General features: G+C 41.3%; 1 protein-coding gene and 1 long non-coding RNA gene across 2 annotated transcripts; both read right to left on the bottom strand.

Annotated features, from left to right (window-relative positions):
• Positions 1-3092: 3092 nt before the first annotated feature.
• Positions 3093-7339, bottom strand: LOC139530417 (uncharacterized). Its single transcript, XR_011666027.1, has 2 exons — positions 4408-7339; positions 3093-3210 (listed from the first exon to the last, which is right to left on the bottom strand). It is a non-coding gene; the product is annotated as an uncharacterized lncRNA (long non-coding RNA).
• A 1053-nt stretch (positions 7340-8392) lies between these two features.
• On the bottom strand, positions 8393-19990 carry LOC139530968 (forkhead box protein P2-like). Its single transcript, XM_071327764.1, has 11 exons — positions 19987-19990; positions 19439-19661; positions 14200-14304; positions 14022-14109; positions 13582-13665; positions 10927-11125; positions 10603-10679; positions 10380-10481; positions 10049-10170; positions 9625-9694; positions 8393-8563 (listed from the first exon to the last, which is right to left on the bottom strand). The coding sequence occupies exons 1-11, from the start codon at positions 19988-19990 to the stop codon at positions 8393-8395; spliced, it is 1245 nt and encodes a 414-aa protein (XP_071183865.1).
• Between the last annotated feature and the right edge of the window lie 311 nt (positions 19991-20301).

The following is a 20301-nucleotide window of genomic DNA, read 5'->3' as shown; positions in this document are numbered from 1 at the left end:
TTGTGGGCTAAAGATTTCAAGAGAAGCAATCATATTCAATATATTGTTTTGATGTACTCCTTGGGTGCATGTTTATGTTACAATAATATCTTTACAGTTCTGCAAAAACCACTTTGACAGAGAAGACAATCATGAATAAAAAATCACTACAATACAATAGTTTGCACATCTCGTAATATTGTAAACAAACGACCATAATCTGTGAGCCATTATTACATTAAGTGATTATAAAGGATATTTTGTCCAGTTAGAGAAACAAATGCAAACTGGACACACTGGAAGTTGAGAGTTCTCACTGTCATGGAATGTAAAGTCTTATTAACAATAAAATAGAGTTGGGAAACAAAGGTTTTTGACCGTAGGGTGGAGTCCATTCCAGATTACGGTGTCCATATTAGGACAGCTTCAGAGTTAGAAGGCGTTGGTGTCAGAGTCAGGATGTTGAGTTGTAGCCATATTCAATCATTGAGGTTCCCATTGTTATTCCAGATCTGATTGATGTCCCTCCTTTTGCTCCATGTCCTGCTGCATCTCTGGACTGGGATTAGCTTTTGTCAGCAATTACAGCAGACATTCTTTATCCTCCAAATTCTTAATCACTGGTGGTGTCTCCTCTTCCTTGACGAGGGGCCTGCGATAAAAAAAATACATTACATTATCAAGAAGACTTAGTTCTTCTCAATCAATCAACCAACCAACCAAACAATGTCCGTCAATTAATATATTTATTGTCCCAACTGGGAAAGTTATAGTGCGGTCAGGGAAAAAGATCACATCACACCTAGTCTCCATAGGCAGACGGGTTGCGTCCCACTGACACTTACTTCCTGATTTGGCCTTGTTTTTCATCAATGCTCATTAAGAAATGCTAGCGGCCATGATTGAAGGCAAACAAGAGTTGCCTTGGGGGTGTGGTTTGATGTGGGTGCAGGGCTGTCACCTTTCGAAGATAGCGTGGAGTGATATTTCCTACTGTGAATGTCATAGTCGGGGGGGGAGAGTCGAGTCGGAAAATTAAGCTAATTTCCTCCAATTCTACATATTTTCACATTGCTTAGGCCCTTGACCAGGGTGGAATAAACATGTTAAAAATCACAAGTCGGGTGTATTCAGGATTATTTAAAAGTTGAATACACACTAAAAATTGTACCACTTTGTTTGAAGTTACTTTCAGATTATTTGGCCATGAAATTTTAGAGTATGCTAACTGGGGGACATTAAATATGGTGGCGCACAATTGGCCCAGCGTCGTCCGAGTTAGGGTTTGGCCGGGGTAGGCCGTCATTGTAAATAAGAATTTGTTCTTAACTGACTTGATTAGTTAAAAAATAAATCATAATAATTACATTGGTTTTTGGTTAGAAAATGCTAATATTAACGGTTGTTGGCAGTGGCTAAACATATAATGGATTGCAGTCTTTCCTTGTCCATAAGAAACAAACATGTAAATATGTAATTAATTTGGGTGAAATAGGCTATCCCTTTAACATAGGACCATAGAAAATCCTGCCTAGTGGTAACTCTCCAAGAGGGTTGGCCACCCCTGATCTATGTTCACCACTACTGGGCATTTGAATATGTTCATGTGACATTTGATTTCTACAAATTACTCCACATTTAAGACAAATCTAAATCATGTAAATCTTCAGGTGGTTGAGTATGATTTGCAAAACTTTTAATCATCTTACTCTACTCAATGTTTCCCAACTCCAATCGTTGAGTACGCCCAACAGCACACATTTGTATTATAGCTCCAGACAAACTCACCTGATTCAACTGATTGAGGGCTTGATGATTAGTTGACAAGTTGAATCAGGTGTGCTTGTCCGGGGCAACATAAAAAATGTGTGCTGTTGGGGGTACTCAAGGGGTGGAGTTTGGATACACTGCATACATGGGCAACATCTTTTGCATTTCTGACTCCCATTTTTGTCTAGCAGGCTTGTGCACAACGCAAATTAATGTATTGTTGTCCCACTAGAAACAGTAACACATTTGGGTTCACAATCTGTTTAATGTTCATAACAGTTTGACAAATCTGGTCATCCTACCAAAATTCCTGCTGAATGCTGCCTTTTCGATGTTACAGCCTAATGAACCTAGTGCTAAATTTACGTTGACCAAACGAGGTAAATAATGTAGCCTATGTATCTGGGCTCATGCAAGTGATGGATTAAATCACTAGTATTAGACTATTGCCTATTATCACCTGCTGTCATAAGGAAGCATTCTGCGACAGGAACAGGAGTGACAGCAAATTAATTTGTTGACAAGTATGTGTACAAAACAGCGCTACAAGTTGCCATGCTGCTCTTTTGACACATTGCGTTCATAAACGTTCAGTGGAAAATGAACATGGCAGCCTGCTCCACTCTAATCGTGAGGGGCATTTCTTTACAAACGTGCATCCAATCTCCTTACTAAACCAAACACGTTTAAATTTGTTTCTGTATGTGAAGAGGGTCAAATGCGTGTCCCACGCCCACTGGGTGAGAGTTGGCAGCACAGTGGGTGTGTCTTTGCCTTTCAATCACAACAAACAAGGGCAGCAGTGAGTACAGCAAGGCAAGCAAAGATAGCTTTGCTATGGAGAGAACAACGTTTTGAAGTTGGACTTCCCCTCCTCCTGACTCGCCATATCAAGACGGTCAGCTAATTCAGGTCTACGTGTAGGCTAAAGCCTGGACTGACCTTGCGTTTTGCAGCAGCTAGCAAGCATAGCTAGGAAATAGCTGCAGCTGGTTATCTTATCTAACTGATATTTCTCTGTCAAATCAGTTATGGCAAGATAGCAAGAGGAAACTTTGCATCGTTCAGTAGCCTACCTAGTAATATGAGTGCAATTGCTAAAGTTATGTCGATATTCTAAAAAGTGTTTTGATAACTTTCAAGTGTAACAGTTCAATGTAAACCATACGCCACACAATATTGTAGAAGCAGTGTTCTGTTAATGACACTGTGCAAACATTATACCTTCCTGTTATGTGTCCCATTTAAAACAGGAGTTCCCTGACATGTTTGAAGAATACAACCCCCCCCCCCCCCTCCTCCCAAACACACATTGATAGTACTATGATTAAATAATAACAAAAGATGATCAAAAGTCTTTAATCATTTTAATGCTGAGTGCAAGGTCGCTCCCAATTCAGACATCAGTATCAACCTGTTTCAGTCAGAGGACTCCATTTCAAAAGCATCTCTTCTGCCAATCTGTAGAAAAACGAGGAAGAGTTGATGAGTGACACGCATTGAAAGGGTGATATTACTAAACACATGTGATGTACTGTCTTATTATTCTGAACAAAAGCATAAATGCAACATGCATCAATTTCAAAGCTTTCACTGAGTTACAGTGAAATATATTCATTAGGCCCTAATCTATGGATTTCACATGACTGGGATTACATAGCAAATTTTATTTGTCACATGTGCTTAACACAACAGGTGTAGACCTTACTGTGAAATGCTTACTTACAAGGCCTTAAGCAGATATGCATCTGTTGGTCACAGATACCAATAACAAAAGAAGTAGGGGCTTGGATCAGAAAACCAGTCAGTGTGACTGTCATTTGCCTCATGCAGTGCAACATCTCCTTCACATAGAGTTGATCAGGCTGTTGATCGTGACCTTTGGAATGTTGTCCCACACCTCTTCAATGACCGTGTGAAGTTGCTGAATATTGGTGGGAACTAGAACACGCTGTCGTACACGTCGATCCAGACCATCCCAAACATTCTCAATGGGTGTTATTTCTGGTGAGTATGCAGGCCTTGGAAGAACTGGGACATTTTCAGATTACAGGAATTGTGTACAGATCCTTGTGACACGGGGCCGTGCATTATCATGCTGAAACGTAAGGTGATGGTGGCAGATGAATGGCACGACAATGGGCCTCAGGATCTCGTCACGGTGCATTCAAATTGCCATCAATAGAATGCAATTGTGTTCGTTGTCCGTAGTTTATGCCTGCCCAAACCATAACCCCACAGCCACCATGGGGGACTCTGTTCACAACATTGACATCAGAAAAACGCTCGCCCACATGCCGCTATACACTTGGTCTGTGGTTGTGAGGCCGGTTGGAGGTACTGCCAAATTCTCTAAAATGACATTGGAGGCGGCTTCTGGTAGAGAAATTAACATTTGATGCTCTGGTGGACATTTGAGCAGTCGGCATGCCAATTGCATCGCCACTCAAAACTTAAGACATCTGTGGCATTGTGTTGCAAAAATGCACATTTTAGAGTAGCCTTTAATTGTCGCCATCACACGGTCCACATGTGTAATGATCATGCTGTTTAAACATGGAACAATGTTATGGAACATTTCTGGGATCTTTTATTTCAGTTCATGAAACATGGGACCAACACTTTACATGTTGCATTTATGTTCAGTGTAGTAATCACCTTTTGTCCCTTCTGAGGTGTTTGCCAACACCTGCTTTCATGGCAGCATAGATCAGCTCCAGGCCCCTCATCACAGAGACTGGTCATGAAGGAGACTGACTTCTGCTCCTATATCCGACATAGCTCCTACAGTATATCACAGAGTGAGTGAGGGAGAAAGACAGTCACCATACAGTCATGGAAGCCAACAGTAAATACACAGTTGAACATAGCAAATCAGAGATTCTGATTCACAGCTAATTCACAATGGACACGTGCCAGCATGGCATTGACTGGTTGGCATTACTCACTCAGGCCAATGGCACAGTGGAAGGGGACCTCCGTACAAAGTACAAGACAAACATATTCACACAGCACTGATTACATTATCAATGGTGGTTAGGTGAATTCCAGGACAGATGGAATATTGACCAGATCAAATGTGACCAACCTGACTCAAGTGTCCGCCATTACTCTGCAGTGCGACTGGTGTCTGGCCACTGCCTGAGCCTTCTATAACAACTCTTGATATGGTAGGAGGGTTCCCATGATGCCGCTGAACAACAAATACACCAGGTTTTGTATGTAGGTTGTGAATGTAATAAAATATCATCACACAAATGGTGTATATGCTAATAGAGGGACTGTTGTCGATTCAGAATACATTCAGGCTGGTGACACTGATGCCATTACTATGCAACCAGCTGTGTACGTTGCCGAATGCTTGCTGATACGTTTTGCTATTTGCTCCCAGAGCCGTAGCTATATTTGTAGTAGACAAGTACCATCCTTCATTTATCTTTGCTCTAGAAAATACAAACTTTCATGAGAACAGAGATGTTCTCTTGGGTTAGCCCCCAAATGCTATCTAGCTAGCTAGCTACCTAACTTGCAAAGCCGGGATAGTTATCATAGCTTTGTCTGAGTTGAAATGAGTTGGCTAGCTAGCTAACGTTAGCTAGCCAGTTTGAGTTGAAACATTATTGAAATCAAGCTGACTAACGTAAACTCACCCCATTCCGTACAAATGTGCGTAACCGCGGCATTCAAACAAGGCTGCAATGAAAACGAATGGGACTGTAGTGACTGTTGGCATCAAAATCCAGGGTGTGAAACTACATCTCGATTCAGTATTGATTGACATGGTAATGACTAACAGTATTGGAGAAAAGATGAAAGAACTAACCCCTCTGTGTAACGGCAGCCTTCCTCCTCTTCACGAGAATGTGTAGCAGGGATCGGACCAACACGCAGCGTAGCCAGTGCTCAACATGTTTAATAGACGAAACCGTGAACACTTACAAAAATACAAAATAACAAACGTGGCAAACCGAAACAGTCCTATCTGGTGCAGAGAACACAAAGACAGAAGACAACCACCCACAAATCCCAACACAAAACAGGCTACCTTAATATGGTTTCCAATCAGAGACAATGACAAACACCTGCCTCTGATTGAGAACCACATCAGGCCAATTGACAATCCCCACATAGAAACACAAAACATAGAATGCCCACCCAGCTCACGTCCTGACCAACACTAAAACAAGGAAGACACACAAGAACTATGGTCAGAACGTGACTCTGATGCTGTACATTACATTGTGACGTTTCACTACGTAACGTACAGCGCGTATTTGCAACTCATTTTGTGCCGTACAGCCTCTTTCCACCAGGGGTAGCCCTTCTCTCGCAGATTAAAATCATGCTTAACCATATACACTTGTAAGAAAACTTCATTATTTTTGTCTAAATTAATATAATTATTGCTAATATTAAACTAATATTTCATGACTAGGGTGCCAATTGCATTTTTTGCGAGCCATCATGACACTCAAAAGCCAGAACAGCTGCAGTTCACTTGTGAGGCTAACGTTAGCGCAGCCCTAAACCCCTCTTCAAATTCGACACAAACCTTCAAACAGGTATGTGATGAGACATTACATAAACTCTTTACGTTTTATTTACATTTTAAAGTTGGTTACTTGGACAAATCGGGTGGGGAAAAAAACAGTTTTCTTCACACAACATACTTCCCCCTTTCAAGATCACTTCGTAGCCTTCGCTCCCCACCTGCCATTTTTTAAAAGACCCGACGGAGCTCATTGCCTTGTTGAATTATTGAGAGATGGGCATCATGAAGGTCTCGTCATTAATTTAGTTGGAACGGGGAGAAATTGTGCTTTACATTGGTATTGATATTACAGTTGATGTGGTAGTATTAAGTTTTTTGGGGGCGCAAAAATAAGCTCAATTGTATGGACCAAGGCGATGTACAAAAGTGAGTGAGTTTACGTTACATCCTATTGTTAGCTAGCATCTAAGTGTAAGTTTATTGACCCTAAATGCCAATGGGCTACAGTTTGCTGATTTTAGCAAGGTAGCTGGCTAACGTGAGCTATGGCACATTACACGTTAGCTTGATGTATTTATCTATCTACAGTATCATTCCCCTATCATCTCTGGTATCATAGTAGAACCCTGCACGGGCATGAATTTTAAACCCTAGCCCTACCCATGCCCGCAATATTCAGGCCCTACCCTCCGCAGGCCCAATTGCTTCTGCCAAATTTAAGGCCCTGCCTGAAACACAAAATCAGAAATAAATTCCCCGTTAGTAAATCCATTAGCTGTTCCTCTCGGTCTGTGACTTGTTCCCTGCACGCAGCTCACTCTGCTCACTCTGCTCATGGTGCACTGACTTTGTGAAGAGAGAGCAGTTAGCTACTTGTCGTCACTTTCAACTCCTACAAAAGTTAAAGAACATTTTTATTTTCTGTGAAATAATCTCCCCTGTTCTATATTTGAGGTTGAAGCATTTCTGACACCATGTTATGCTCTTAGTCAGATATGACTATACTGCGCAGCAGAACATGTGCAAATGTCTCAGCTTCAAAATGTTAGTGATCAATTCAGTGATACCAGAGCCCTGCATGTACCCTAGTTATTTATGAAAAAGAGGCCCTAATCCATTGTATAATGTCGGGCCCTGGTCGGGTAGCAGAGGTCTATATCATAGCTAGCCTGGCTCAAATAATATTGTACAACCAAACAGTAGCTACTAGCTAGCTTGAACCAGTTATCTACTTAGCTAACATACTCACCAACACCAGTGGTTTGACAGTTGACAGGCAGCAGAAGTGACTGTGTCGGATGTAATCCATTCCAGACCATTCCAAACCAAATGCATTGGAAGTTTGCACCAACTTTATGGAAGCCCATTTTCACTCCTATTTGCCGAACGAAATGTACTTGCATTACACCCATATGCACACTTTACAACAAATGTCCACATGGCAGCTGGGGGCAGACCACAACATGTTGTCTCTGGGCAATTGGGGCATCATTGGCAAAAGTGGGCAAGTAATCCTTACCCAACCCTCCAGTAAATTGTGACGAACTCACAAAACAAAATTTGGACGAGACTGACTTTATGACCAAAGTTATCCTATTAACACTTTGTAGTTCAGTTTGACACTGTAATTAATGTTTCTGGCTCATATAGATGCCACCTAAACTGTTTAAAAACAAATACGTGATCAGATACTAAAGTCCGGGTTATTATAGTCCTAAATAGACGTGCAGGAAATCTGTCCACAGCTTTATGCTCTGGCATAAACATCCCCACCGGATACAAAGTTGATAGCTAGCTAAATGGAAATCATGGAGGATTTTTTCAATTAGTGTATTTCACACGTGAGTAGGTTGCATGCGCTATGGACAGCCAATGTTAGTGTTACAAGTTTATCACCACTGACTGGCTGTGGCTATAATTAGCCTCGCTTTCTGCGTCCGTATTGTGTCCGCCTCTGTCATGTTTCTGGTGGGATCATTTTTCAAGAGCCCAATTCCTGCCCACATTTTATTAAGCCCTGTCTACCCAAAATCATGATTTTTTGGGGGAGTTGTCTGTCCAAGTAGCCAATAAAACTCCCAGGTCTGGGTTTTCCGGGACAACATGACACCTGTCATGTCTTTACCATAACAGTGATATACTGTGACATACTCACAGCTGGGCCAGTGAAGTGGAGTGTGGGCTGCGTTGTCCATTGGTGTCCTGGAGGTCAGGATGTTTTAGTGACTTGGTCCAGTGTACCAGACCCAAATAACTGCTGCCTATCAGGCCTGCAGGGCTCTTGTTCTTTAATACAGTCAGAGCATTCTCAGTCAGTGGAGCCTGAGTAGATGTGATTGGGAGGGAATGGATGACACAATGTATCACTCATAAACCTCATGTCAACACTAAGAGGAACTTTAAAAACTTTAGTGAACAATCTTTTTTTACATTATCTTTATTTTAGTGACCTTGATTGTATCTCATCTATCCCTGAACCGGATTTAAGCTTCTTGCAAATGTATTCAAAACAATTGTAGATAATCGTTCCCCCTTCAAAACTCAGAGTTAAATAGATTGCATGCCTGGTAAATTCCTGAATTATTTGAAATCACTCATAAATCAAGGCCAGGAACAAAGGCTTGGACCCAGATTGGCAATCTATTAGGTAATTGAGGATTAAACTGTAAAACTGATCAGAAAGGCTAAATCTAATTATTATGTAACTACCCGTTCTGATTGTAAGGCGAATCCAGCTAAATTCTGGAAAACTGTCAAATGTGACCCTTTTCAGGTAGCTTAGGCGTATGTCACACATCACACAGGAGAGGAATTTTCATTTTTATCAAAATATGTTTTGGGGCAGAAATGCCTTCTGGAACATGTTAACTTTCATGTGCATTAACAACAAACTTGTATTCCATCCGTAAATAAGAATACAATTGTTAAATTACAAGCCTAGTTCGTTTAGCCACGGAAAAAGACGGAATCCCAACTCTAGCCATGATTGGCTGAGATGATGGATGGGCTGGACATGCTGAGAGATGAGTTTGGATTGGTACTTTTTTTAGGGGGTAGGATACCTTTTTACGGAAGAAGAATGTGTTTTTTTATGATTGATTTTATTTAGCTTTTTGTGTATTGTTTAAATGAATGTGTATATGGATGTGTAGTTTGAGGTGTATATTGGATCTTGATCTGTGTTGTTGTGTTATACAGGGCTCATCTGAAAACGAGACCTTGGTCTCAGCTTTGACTCCTTGTCTCCCTGTTATTTGTTTTTGCCAGAGTAGGAGTTTGTATAGTTTTGCTTTATAAAGTTTCACGTTTTAATGTCACATGCACAAGTACAGTGAAATGCCTTTTGTAACAGTTCTGAAGATTAGTAATAAAGGTACACTCACTTGTAAACTGGTATTAAGAGCAGTCCAATAAGCAAGGCTGGAGAGAAGGTTCTTCCCTAGCGTTGGGCTTCTACAAAATGACAACAAGGTCTTATAGTAATGTATTCTCATAAATCAATACAACTCCAAGGCAACTGATATAGTTAGAGCCAACACGAATTAAATCTGACTGGTTCGATCTCTTTCCTTTTCAAAATAAAAAAAATCTGAAAAGCCAGATTTCTAGAATAGACATCCTTAAAAGAAATACATACAGTATGTGTACAAAATACTGTATAAAAGGCCTATTTGGAGATATAACACTCTTCATTGTAAATAAGAATGTGTTCTTAACTGACTTGCTTGGGGGGGAAAAAGGTTAAATAAATAAATAACTGTATGCTCTATATCATTTTATAAAAGGTATCAACCCAATATACAATACCTTGTGATCTTCTGAGACCTCCTTCTCTGGTACTCCACCTCGTCCACTGTCCACACGGCCCCCTTCACGTTTTCCACACGCACAAAACACTTGTGCAGGCTCAGGTTGTGGCGGACTGCATTCTGTGTGTGTTTGACAGGCAATAGGGTCAGAAAAGGCTTCACGTACAGAACTCAAGGGAGTATCACAGTTATGGCATCCCTATTAGGAAGTCGTCACGTCAGACAAAACTGAAAACGGATGACTTCCTAATATGGATGCTGTACACTTTATTATTTTCAACTTGTAAGTCACAATCAACATTATAACAAAGATTAAGTCAATACAGTACCTTCCACGTTGCAGCATTGCGTCTGAAGTAGGCAAAGGTCCGTGTAAACCAGCTGTATATCTCATTTAGTGTTAACTGCATGTCCGATGCATCCATTATAGCCTAAAACGATGACAACAAAAAACATGTAGGTTGTAACCCATCAAATGTGGCGAATTCTGATATGCCCCTTTTTACGCAGGAATTACAGGGGAAACTATAAGTTAAATTCATGTCTTCTTACCTGTCTTATCAGAGTAGCGTAGGTAAAAGGTGGCCTGATATCTGCATTTCTGTACATCTCATGATTTGGGCTAAATTCTATAAAAAAGAAAAAACATTGTACAATTGGTTACTTTCATTCACACGGATATTTCAACCAGGTTGGTTAATATTCAGCAAAAATCCTGAGTATTAAATACGTGTCACAGATGATTTTTTTATAAAGGACATGTAAAGGCCAAAATTGACTTTTTCATAGCACAAGACTGGAGCAACAGTGAAGCAGGGACAAAGCTATGTACATCTATTCAGTATGGACTGTGTTGACATCTGTGCGGGTTGTTACCTGAAGACAGAGAGCACAGAGAGGGGTGCTTGTCTGAGTGGTGTCTTCGCATTGCCCCCACACTTGTGGGGCAGAGTCCTGCAGGCTCCCGGGGTGAGGATGGGGAGGTGACAGGGGCCGTTGGAGACATCTGAGGGTCATCTTGAGGGGACAGTGGTGGCAGGCTCTTAGACATGGTGACACCGGACCCAGAACTCAGCTGCACACAGAAGAAGAAGTAGAAACACAGACCAAAAAAGGAGAAAGGAGAGGAAAGAAAAAGACCAGAGGGAGAGGAGGGAGTTTTTTAAATGGGTGTGACCGATGCCATTAAATTTGCTTCGACATTGGTGCTTCCACTAATATCCTTTGGAGAAGGAAGTCAATCGTCAGTAATTAAAGGGTGAAATTGTATCATAAGTATTGTCATTACAGCGTCATGTTAGCTAGATTAGTTAATGATTAGCTTCTCTATTATCCAAGCTTGTGTCTTAGCCTGCTGTCTTCAAAATGTCTGATCAATGTCTGATGTAAACAGAATTCACAAAAACGAAATGTTATTGTGATCACGTTCATTTAATGTCAGCTTAATTTCAGCTTTATTTTTGCATTGCTGATATTTTAAGCACGGTATGTCATGTTCAGGTTGAAAATATCAGGCCTCTAGATATCATTCAGACAATAAAGATAAAATATAGCTGTGAGCAGCAGCAATGAATGGGGTTCACAGGATGACTAAAAGGACACAAGATCAGTTGGATAACAAAGCAAGCCCTCTATCATGTAGGAACTATCTTCCTTTAGGTGCAATCAGTGAAATGATTACCATGTTTATCTCTGAATACCACAAGGAGGATGCAAGGGAAGTGTAGTATAGTGCTGCAGGTTGGTTCTTTGAATGCAGCAGGTAACGATTGTTAAAGTAGTTCATTATTGAGTTTATATACCAATTCTGGGGTCAATTTGACTAGTGGTTTATGTTAAGATTGGTGAAATATTTTCAGCATTAGTGTATTGGTATATTGTGGTCATCTTTGAATTCTGGGACTTCTGGGTCAATCTGTTTGTAAAGGATTTAAATCTCAGTTTGTACACTCTACATTAGCGTATACATATATAACACACTGACTGTTGAAGTGGCAGGACTGCCGGTTTCAAATTTTCCCGAATAAAATATCGACTTTCACTACGTTCAGACCACATAATAGGGCAACAATATGTAACCTCCTCCCTATACCGGTATCCCTGTATATAGCCTCACTACTGTTATTTTATTGTTGCTCCTTAATTATTTGTTATTTTTCTTTATTTTTTCCTTCAGTTTATTTTAGTAAATACTTTCTTAACACTTATTTTTATTTACTGCATTGTTGGTTAAGGGCTTGAAAAGTAAGTTTTTCACTTTTGTTGACATTGAGTGTCAGGAAAATAACCTCACACTCAATGTCAACAAAACAAAGGAGATGATCGTGGACTTCAGGAAACAGCAGAGGGAGCACCCCCCTATCCACATTGACGGGACAGTAGTGGAGAAGGTGGAAAGTTTTAAGTTCCTCGGCGTACACATCACGGACAAACTGAAATGGTCCACCCACACAGACAGCGTGGTGAAGAAGGCGCAACAGTGTCTCTTCAACCTCAGGAAGCTGAAGAAATTTGGCTTGTCGCCAAAAACACTCACAAACTATTACAGATGCACAATCGAGAGCATCCTGTCGGTCTGTATTCCCGCCTGGTACCGCAACTGCTCCTCCCACAACTGCAAGGCTCTCCAGAGGGTAGTGAGGTCTGCACAACGCATCACCGGGGGCAAACTACTTGCCCTCCAGGACACCTATACCACCCGATGTCACAGGACGGCCAAAAAGATCATCAAGGACAGCAACCACCCGAGCCACTGCCTGTTCACCCCGCTATGATCCAGAAGGCAAGGTCAGTACAGGTGCATCAAAGCTGGGACCGAGAGACTGAAAAACAGCTTCTATCTCAAGGCCATCAGATTGTTAAACAGACATCACTAATATTGAGTGGCTGCTGCCAACATACTGACTCAAATCTCTAGCCATTTTAATTGTAAAAAAAATTGGATGTAATAAATGTATCACTAGTAACTTTAAACATTGCCACTTTATATAATGTTTACATTCCCTACATTACTCAACTCATGTGAATATACTGTACTCTATACCATCTGCTGCATCTTGCCTAAGCTGTTCGGCCATCGCTCATCCATATATATTTTTATGTACATATTCTTATTCATTCCTTTACACTGTGTAGAAGGTAGTTGTTGTGAAATTGTTAGATCACTTGTTAGATATTACTGCATGGTCGGAACTAGAAGCACAAGCATTTCGCTACATTCGCATTAACATCTGCTAACCATGTGTATGTGACCAAATGTATTGTATTTTATTTGGGACGCATACAATAGCTAGAGCAATATACCAAAGGACTCCAGAAATATAATTTGCCTGCTCATGCTCATGTGTAGTGTCACCTACACCTACACTTGGATTTCTGAATAGAATTTTTATGGTATGGCATTATCTCTAAAGAACCATACAATTTTAGAATATGTTGTTCACAACTCATTCTTCAAAGCGCGTCATACATGCTGACTGAATAGGTCATTTTCTGTGAGACACTATAGGTGTGGTCTCTCTGTATACTTACAGGTTTGGAAGGGGACTGTGGTTCCAAAGGTGGCAGGTGTAAGTGGGCCATCATAGCTTGGAGACGCTCCCGTTCTTTAGAGAGCTGATAGAGGAGAGGCGGAGCGAGGAGGAGGAGAGAGTGCAAGAAGAGGAGAGAGAGAGAGGGGGAGGAAAGAGAGAGAGGTACCAAGGGATGGAGGAAGCAAGAAGAGGTGAAGAAACCCCAAATTAGTTTGAGCTGACGTACGCCGTCACAGTCTCTCTCTCTCACACACACACACACACACACACACACACACACACACACACACACACACACACACACACACACACACACACACACACACACACACACACACACACACACACACACACACACACACACACACACACACACACACACACACACACACACACACACACACACACACACACACACACACACACACACACACCTACCTGGAGGTCTAACTGCTGCACCACCTGCATCTGGACTCTGCACTGGGCTGTGCTCCTTTCATCCAGCATGTGCTCAATACTTAGGTGCCTGAGAATGCTCACATGAGTTACTGGGGTGATACACGCATGCAGAAACTGCTTTATACACTATACATACACTCTCCATAGGAAAACTTACTTGATAAACTGGCTGGCGTTTTCACAAACAGTCTCACAGCCCGGCCAAATACACACACCATATCCATAGAGTGAGTGTGTGATTGTTTGATCCACATTCAGCAAGCTGTAGGTAGAGGAGGAAGGTTTAAGGGTTACACATACAAAAAAGCATCAGCGTCATAAAAAAAAAAAAATACATAAAAAAAAAATATATATATATTTTACAGTCTGAGGAACAAAGAGAGAGGGGTTAAAATAAAAATGAAAAGCACCTTGATTTTGAACAAGCTGCTACAGTGCTTTACTATAAACTTTACTACAGATGTTGCTGGTAAAAAAACGTAAAGCAAAACAACAAACAAACAAAATAAGTTGTCCCAGTGGGACTCTTACTAAAATTGAGAACAAACGACTGTCTGTGGCAAACAGCTTAATTGATGTTTACAAGCAGACCGTTTAAAAAAAAAAAAATTCAGTAGGCTGCACAGAGAAAGTGGTACCACTTTACCCTAAGGCAGGGGTGTCAAAATCAATCAGCGCAAGGGCCATATTGAAAAAATACAACGAATATGTGTGCCAGACATGTATTTATTTTTTATTATTGCATACAACTGCTACCCAAACTGGCCATTGTTTTATAAAAAAAATATGTCCCTTTATAATGTCCACTTACAGTGGGGCAAAAAAGTATTTAGTCAGCCACCAATTGTGCAAGTTCTCCCACTTAAAAAGATGAGAGAGGCCTGTAATTTTCATCATAGGTACACTTCAACTATGACAGACAAAATGAGAAAAAAGAATCCAGAAAATCACATTGTAGGATTTTTAATACATTTATTTGCAAATTATGGTGGAAAATAAGTATTTGGTCAATAACAAAAGTTTCTCAATACTTTGTTATATACCCTTTGTTGGCAATGACAGATGTCAAACGTTTTCTGTAAGTCTTCACAAGGTTTTCACACACTGTTGCTGTTATTTTGGCCCATTCCTCCATGCAGATCTCCTCTAGAGCAGTGATGTTTTGGGGCTGTTGCTGGGCAACACAGACTTTCAACTCCCTCCAAAGATTTTCTATGGGGTTGAGATCTGGAGACTGGCTAGGCCACTCCAGGACCTTGAAATGCTTCTTACGAAGCCACTGCTTCGTTGCCCGGGCGGTGTGTTTGGGATCATTGTCATGCTGAAAGACCCAGCCACGTTTCATCTTCAATGCCCTTGCTGATGGAAGGAGGTTTTCACTCAAAATCTCACGATACATGGCCCCATTCATTCTTTCCTTTACACGGATCAGTCGTCCTGGTCCCTTTGCAGAAAAACAGCCCCAAAGCATGATGTTTCCACCCCCATGCTTCACAGAAGGTATGGTGTTCTTTGGATGCAACTCAGCATTCTTTGTCCTCCAAACACGACGAGTTGAGTTTTTACCAAAAAGTTCTATTTTGGTTTCATCTGACCATATGACATTCTCCCAATCTTCTTCTGGATCATCCAAATGCTCTCTAGCAAACTTCAGACGGGCCTGGACATGTACTGGCTTAAGCAGGGGGACACGTCTGGCACTGCAGGATTTGAGTCCCTGGCGGCGTAGTGTGTTACTGATGGTAGGCTTTGTTACTTTGGTCCCAGCTCTCTGCAGGTCATTCACTAGGTCCCCCCGTGTGGTTCTGGGATTTTTGCTCACCGTTCTTGTGATCATTTTGACCCCACGGGGTGAGATCTTGCGTGGAGCCCCAGATCGAGAGAGATTATCAGTGGTCTTGTATGTCTTCCATTTCCTAATAATTGCTCCCACAGTTGATTTCTTCAAACCAAGCTGCTTACCTATTGCAGATTTAGTCTTCCCAGCCTGGTGCAGGTCTACAATTTTGTTTCTGGTGTCCTTTGACAGCTCTTTGGTCTTGGCCATAGTGGAGTTTGGAGTGTGACTGTTTGAGGTTGTGGACCGGTGTCTTTTATACTGATAACAAGTTCAAACAGGTGCCATTAATACAGGTAACGAGTGGAGGACAGAGGAGCCTCTTAAAGAAGACGTTACAGGTCTGTGAGAGCCAGAAATCTTGCTTGTTTGTAGGTGACCAAATACTTATTTTCCACCATAATTTGCAAATAAATTCATAAAAAATCCTACAATGTGATTTTCTGGATTTTTTTTCCTCATTTTGTCTGTCATAGTTGAAGTGTACCTATGATGAAAATTACAGGCCTCTCATCTTTTTAAGTGGGATAACTTGCACATTTGGGGGCTGACTAAATACTTTTTTGCCCCACTGTATGTACAGTGGGGAGAACAAGTATTTGATACACTGCCGATTTTGCAGGTTTTCCTACTTACAAAGCATGTAGAGGTCTGTAATTTTTATCATAGGTACACTTCAACTGTGAGAGACGGAATTTAAAACAAAAATCCAGAAAATCACATTGTATGATTTTTAAGTAATTAATTCGCATTTTATTGCATGACATAAGTATTTGATCACCTACCAACCAGTAAGAATTCCGGCTCTCACAGACCTGTTAGTTTTTCTTTAAGAAGCCCTCCTGTTCTCCACTCATTACCTGTATTAACTGCACCTGTTTGAACTCGTTACCTGTATAAAAGACACCTGTCCACCCACTCAATCAAACAGACTCCAACCTCTCCACAATGGCCAAGACCAGAGAGCTGTGTAAGGACATCAGGGATAAAATTGTAGACCTGCACAAGGCTGGGATGGGCTACAGGACAATAGGTAAGCAGCTTGGTGAGAAGGCAACAACTGTTGGCGCAATTATTAGAAAATGGAAGAAGTTCAAGATGACGGTCAATCACCCTCGGTCTGGGGCTCCATGCAAGATCTCACCTCGTGGGGCATCAATGATCATGAGGAAGGTGAGGGATCAGCCCAGAACTACACGGCAGGACCTGGTTAATGACCTGAAGAGAGCTGGGACCACAGTCTCAAAGAAAACCATTAGTAACACACTACGCCGTCATGGATTAAAATCCTGCAGCGCACGCAAGGTCCCCCTGCTCAAGCCAGCGCATGTCCAGGCCCGTCTGAAGTTTGCCAATGACCATCTGGATGATCCAGAGGAGGAATTGGAGAAGGTCATGTGGTCTGATGAGACAAAAATAGAGCTTTTTGGTCTAAACTCCACTCGCCGTGTTTGGAGGAAGAAGAAGGATTAGTACAACCCAAGAACACCATCCTAACCGTGAAGCTTGGAGGTGGAAACATCATTCTTTGGGGATGCTTTTCTGCAAAGGGGACAGGATGACTGCACCGTATTGAGGGGAGGATGGATGGGGCCATGCATCGCGAGATCTTGGCCAACAACCTCCTTCCCTCAGTAAGAGCATTGAAGATAGGTCGTGGCTGGGTCTTCCAGCATGACAACGACCCGAAACACACAGCCAGGGCAACTAAGGAGTGGCTCCGTAAGAAGCATCTCAAGGTCCTGGAGTGGCCTAGCCAGTCTCCAGACCTGAACCCAATAGAAAATCTTTGGAGGGAGCTGAAAGTCCGTATTGCCCAGCGACAGCCCCGAAACCTGAAGGATCTGGAGAAGGTCTGTATGGAGGAGTGGGCCAAAATCCCTGCTGCAGTGTGTGCAAACCTGGTCAAGAACTACAGGAAACGTATGATCTCTGTAATTGCAAACAAAGGTTTCTGTACCAAATATTAAGTTCTGCTTTTCTGATGTATCAAATACTTATGTCATGCAATAAAATGCGAAATAATTACTTAAAAATCATACAATGTGATTTTCTGGATTTTTGTTTTAAATTCCGTCTCTCACAGTTGAAGTGTACCTATGATAAAAATTACAGACCTCTACATGCATTGTAAGTAGGAAAACCTGCAAAATCGGCAGTGTATCAAATACTTGTTCTCCCCACTGTATATAGAAACCACATTCCACCCGATGTATATTCCACAAGAAACCAACGGCTAAATCTATGACGTTAAAATGCCTACTCTCCTGTGCCTGATTCCATGCACCAGTTACCCACAGCCTGACAATAGGATGAAGATGAAAACTAAATATTAGTCTAAAAGCAATGTAAGATCATGTCTAGATGCTTTTTATAGTGGAGATCAAGTTTATTAATTGAGACAGTCAGATGGAACATAGTAAATAGGCATTTTAACGTCATAGACTTAGCCGTTGGTTTCTTGTGGAATAGACATCGGCTGGAAATGTGCTTTTAACCAATAATTATTCAGGATTAGACCCACCCATGGTTTAAAGCATTTTTAACATAATTAAATTTTAACATATTTTAACAAAATTAATATCAATACTATTTGTCCAGCCTTTGCTGCTACACTTGCATAATATGCTGCGACCCTAATCAAAAAGTATTTAATTCCAAATAACAAAAATGTTGCTAGGTTGGTGTAACATAAAAAAAACAATTGCACTGCATGGATCACTGGTGTGGTTGAAGGCAGCATTTCTGTATGGTGCACTCAAAATGTCTTGTAGTTGACTAGCCAGCCTAAGTTACTGCTCAAATGTTGCTGTAATAGGCCTACATGTTTCTTCGTTGCATGGTGTTTCGTTGCAGGTTTAGTTTTTTGGTTATTCATTGTCATGCTTTAAAAACCAAAGCCGGATTGCATTTTAGTAGCCTAGCTAGGACTGTGGCATGTGTGTGTACACTTTTCCGCCACTGCGCGATGTAAACAGGACACGTGAATGAGGCACAATTGATGTTGAATTCACAGATGTGAGCACATCAGGCTGTAATGTCATAAAGTAAATGACTCAACTGTTGACTCATTTATACTCACTTGCGTGTCCTATTGTCCTTTAGTAGTATAGTAATTATTACCCGCGTGTGAATCCTTTACAGTATCGTCTAACTTTTTGACAACCAAGATGATATTTTCTGTAGGCTACCGTTGGAATCGAAACTTGGCATGGACACTTTCCCTACAACACCTTTAAAATTCGATCTGGTAGAAGATTTCGTCAGTGCCATTAGTGATGATATGATACAGTGCACTGGATGGCTGGTATGTGTGTGTGGCAATGCACTGCAATTTGGCGTGCAGCACATTGGCAGTGCTTGCTGTGATTTATAGTGGAGAGTATTGCGGGCTGTATGGAAAATTGCCAAAATTCATTGACAACCCATATAATTGCGCAGGCCGGAGAGAAATGTGTTATGGGCCGGATTCGGCCAGCTGGCCGTGTGCTTGACACATGTGCCCTAAGGATTCTAATCCATATACCTTTATTGTAAAGTGTTATGGAGAAGGCTTTACCCTTCTCTTGGGCTGGAACTAAGAGATTGGCCGTTGGTAGGGAATTTGTGGGTGTTTGACATTGACATTGATGCTTTGGCTGTGGTTACGGGTTCAGTAGGGGACGGAGTGCTGGTGGTGGTGATGACACGGTCTGGACAGCTATCCTTTGTGATTTTCTCTTCCATTGTGCTGTTGGTTAGCTCCTTCCATATCTGCTGGAGCTCAATAGTACTCAAGCCAGCTGAAACACATAGACATACATGTACAATATTACCTTGCAACACTGGGGTTAAAGGTTATAGCTTCAGGGAGAGAGTATGTGTAGGTAGGGGTATAGTTTTACTTGTCTTTCTGAGCCATGAAAGTAAGGGCAGATATAAGAGTATGCTTGATGAGAATATGTTGGGTCGCCTGATTTGAAAATGGGGCCACAAAAGAAACTCTGGAAAAATGTAAATGGGCTGCTTTGTTCATAGAACTCGGGTAACGTGAGTAACCTCCGATATCCGCTAAATGACAAATGTGGCTCTAACTTTTGAACGGTTGGAGCTATACACTATTATGACCCATTTCCTGAAAGCTAAGACTGTCAGGAATATGTGCTGTTTTCATGAATTTCATGAACGTCTAATAACAGGTCCGAAACGCATTATTATAGGTCAATGAAATATATCCATAGCATAGTGCATTCATGTCATGCTATGAAAGACCTCATATTTAGGTATCTTAATAGCTGCATTACTTCAATGACAGTGTAGTGTCATCATAATTGCTGTTCTCAAAAGTGTTTCTACCATACCAGTCCCTTAATTTGTCCTGTTTTGTTCACAATGTGCAAATGCACAATGGAGAAATAACATTACTAACTAAATGCCTCATGA

The sequence above is a fragment of the Salvelinus alpinus genome, chromosome 9 (genome assembly GCF_045679555.1).
Source record: "Salvelinus alpinus chromosome 9, SLU_Salpinus.1, whole genome shotgun sequence".
Taxonomy (NCBI): domain Eukaryota; kingdom Metazoa; phylum Chordata; class Actinopteri; order Salmoniformes; family Salmonidae; genus Salvelinus; species Salvelinus alpinus.
The sequence above is the reverse complement of the archived record's forward strand: the minus strand, read 5'-3'. Positions and strand labels throughout refer to the sequence as shown.

Coding starts and splice junctions, on each gene's coding strand:
- LOC139530968 (XM_071327764.1), bottom strand. Junction 11,126..13,581: donor CACAGTCCCCTTCCAAACCT/GTAAGTATACAG, acceptor TTCTGTGTGCAG/CTGAGTTCTGGGTCCGGTGT. Junction 10,680..10,926: donor TCTGTGCTCTCTGTCTTCAG/GTAACAACCCGC, acceptor TCTTTTTTATAG/AATTTAGCCCAAATCATGAG.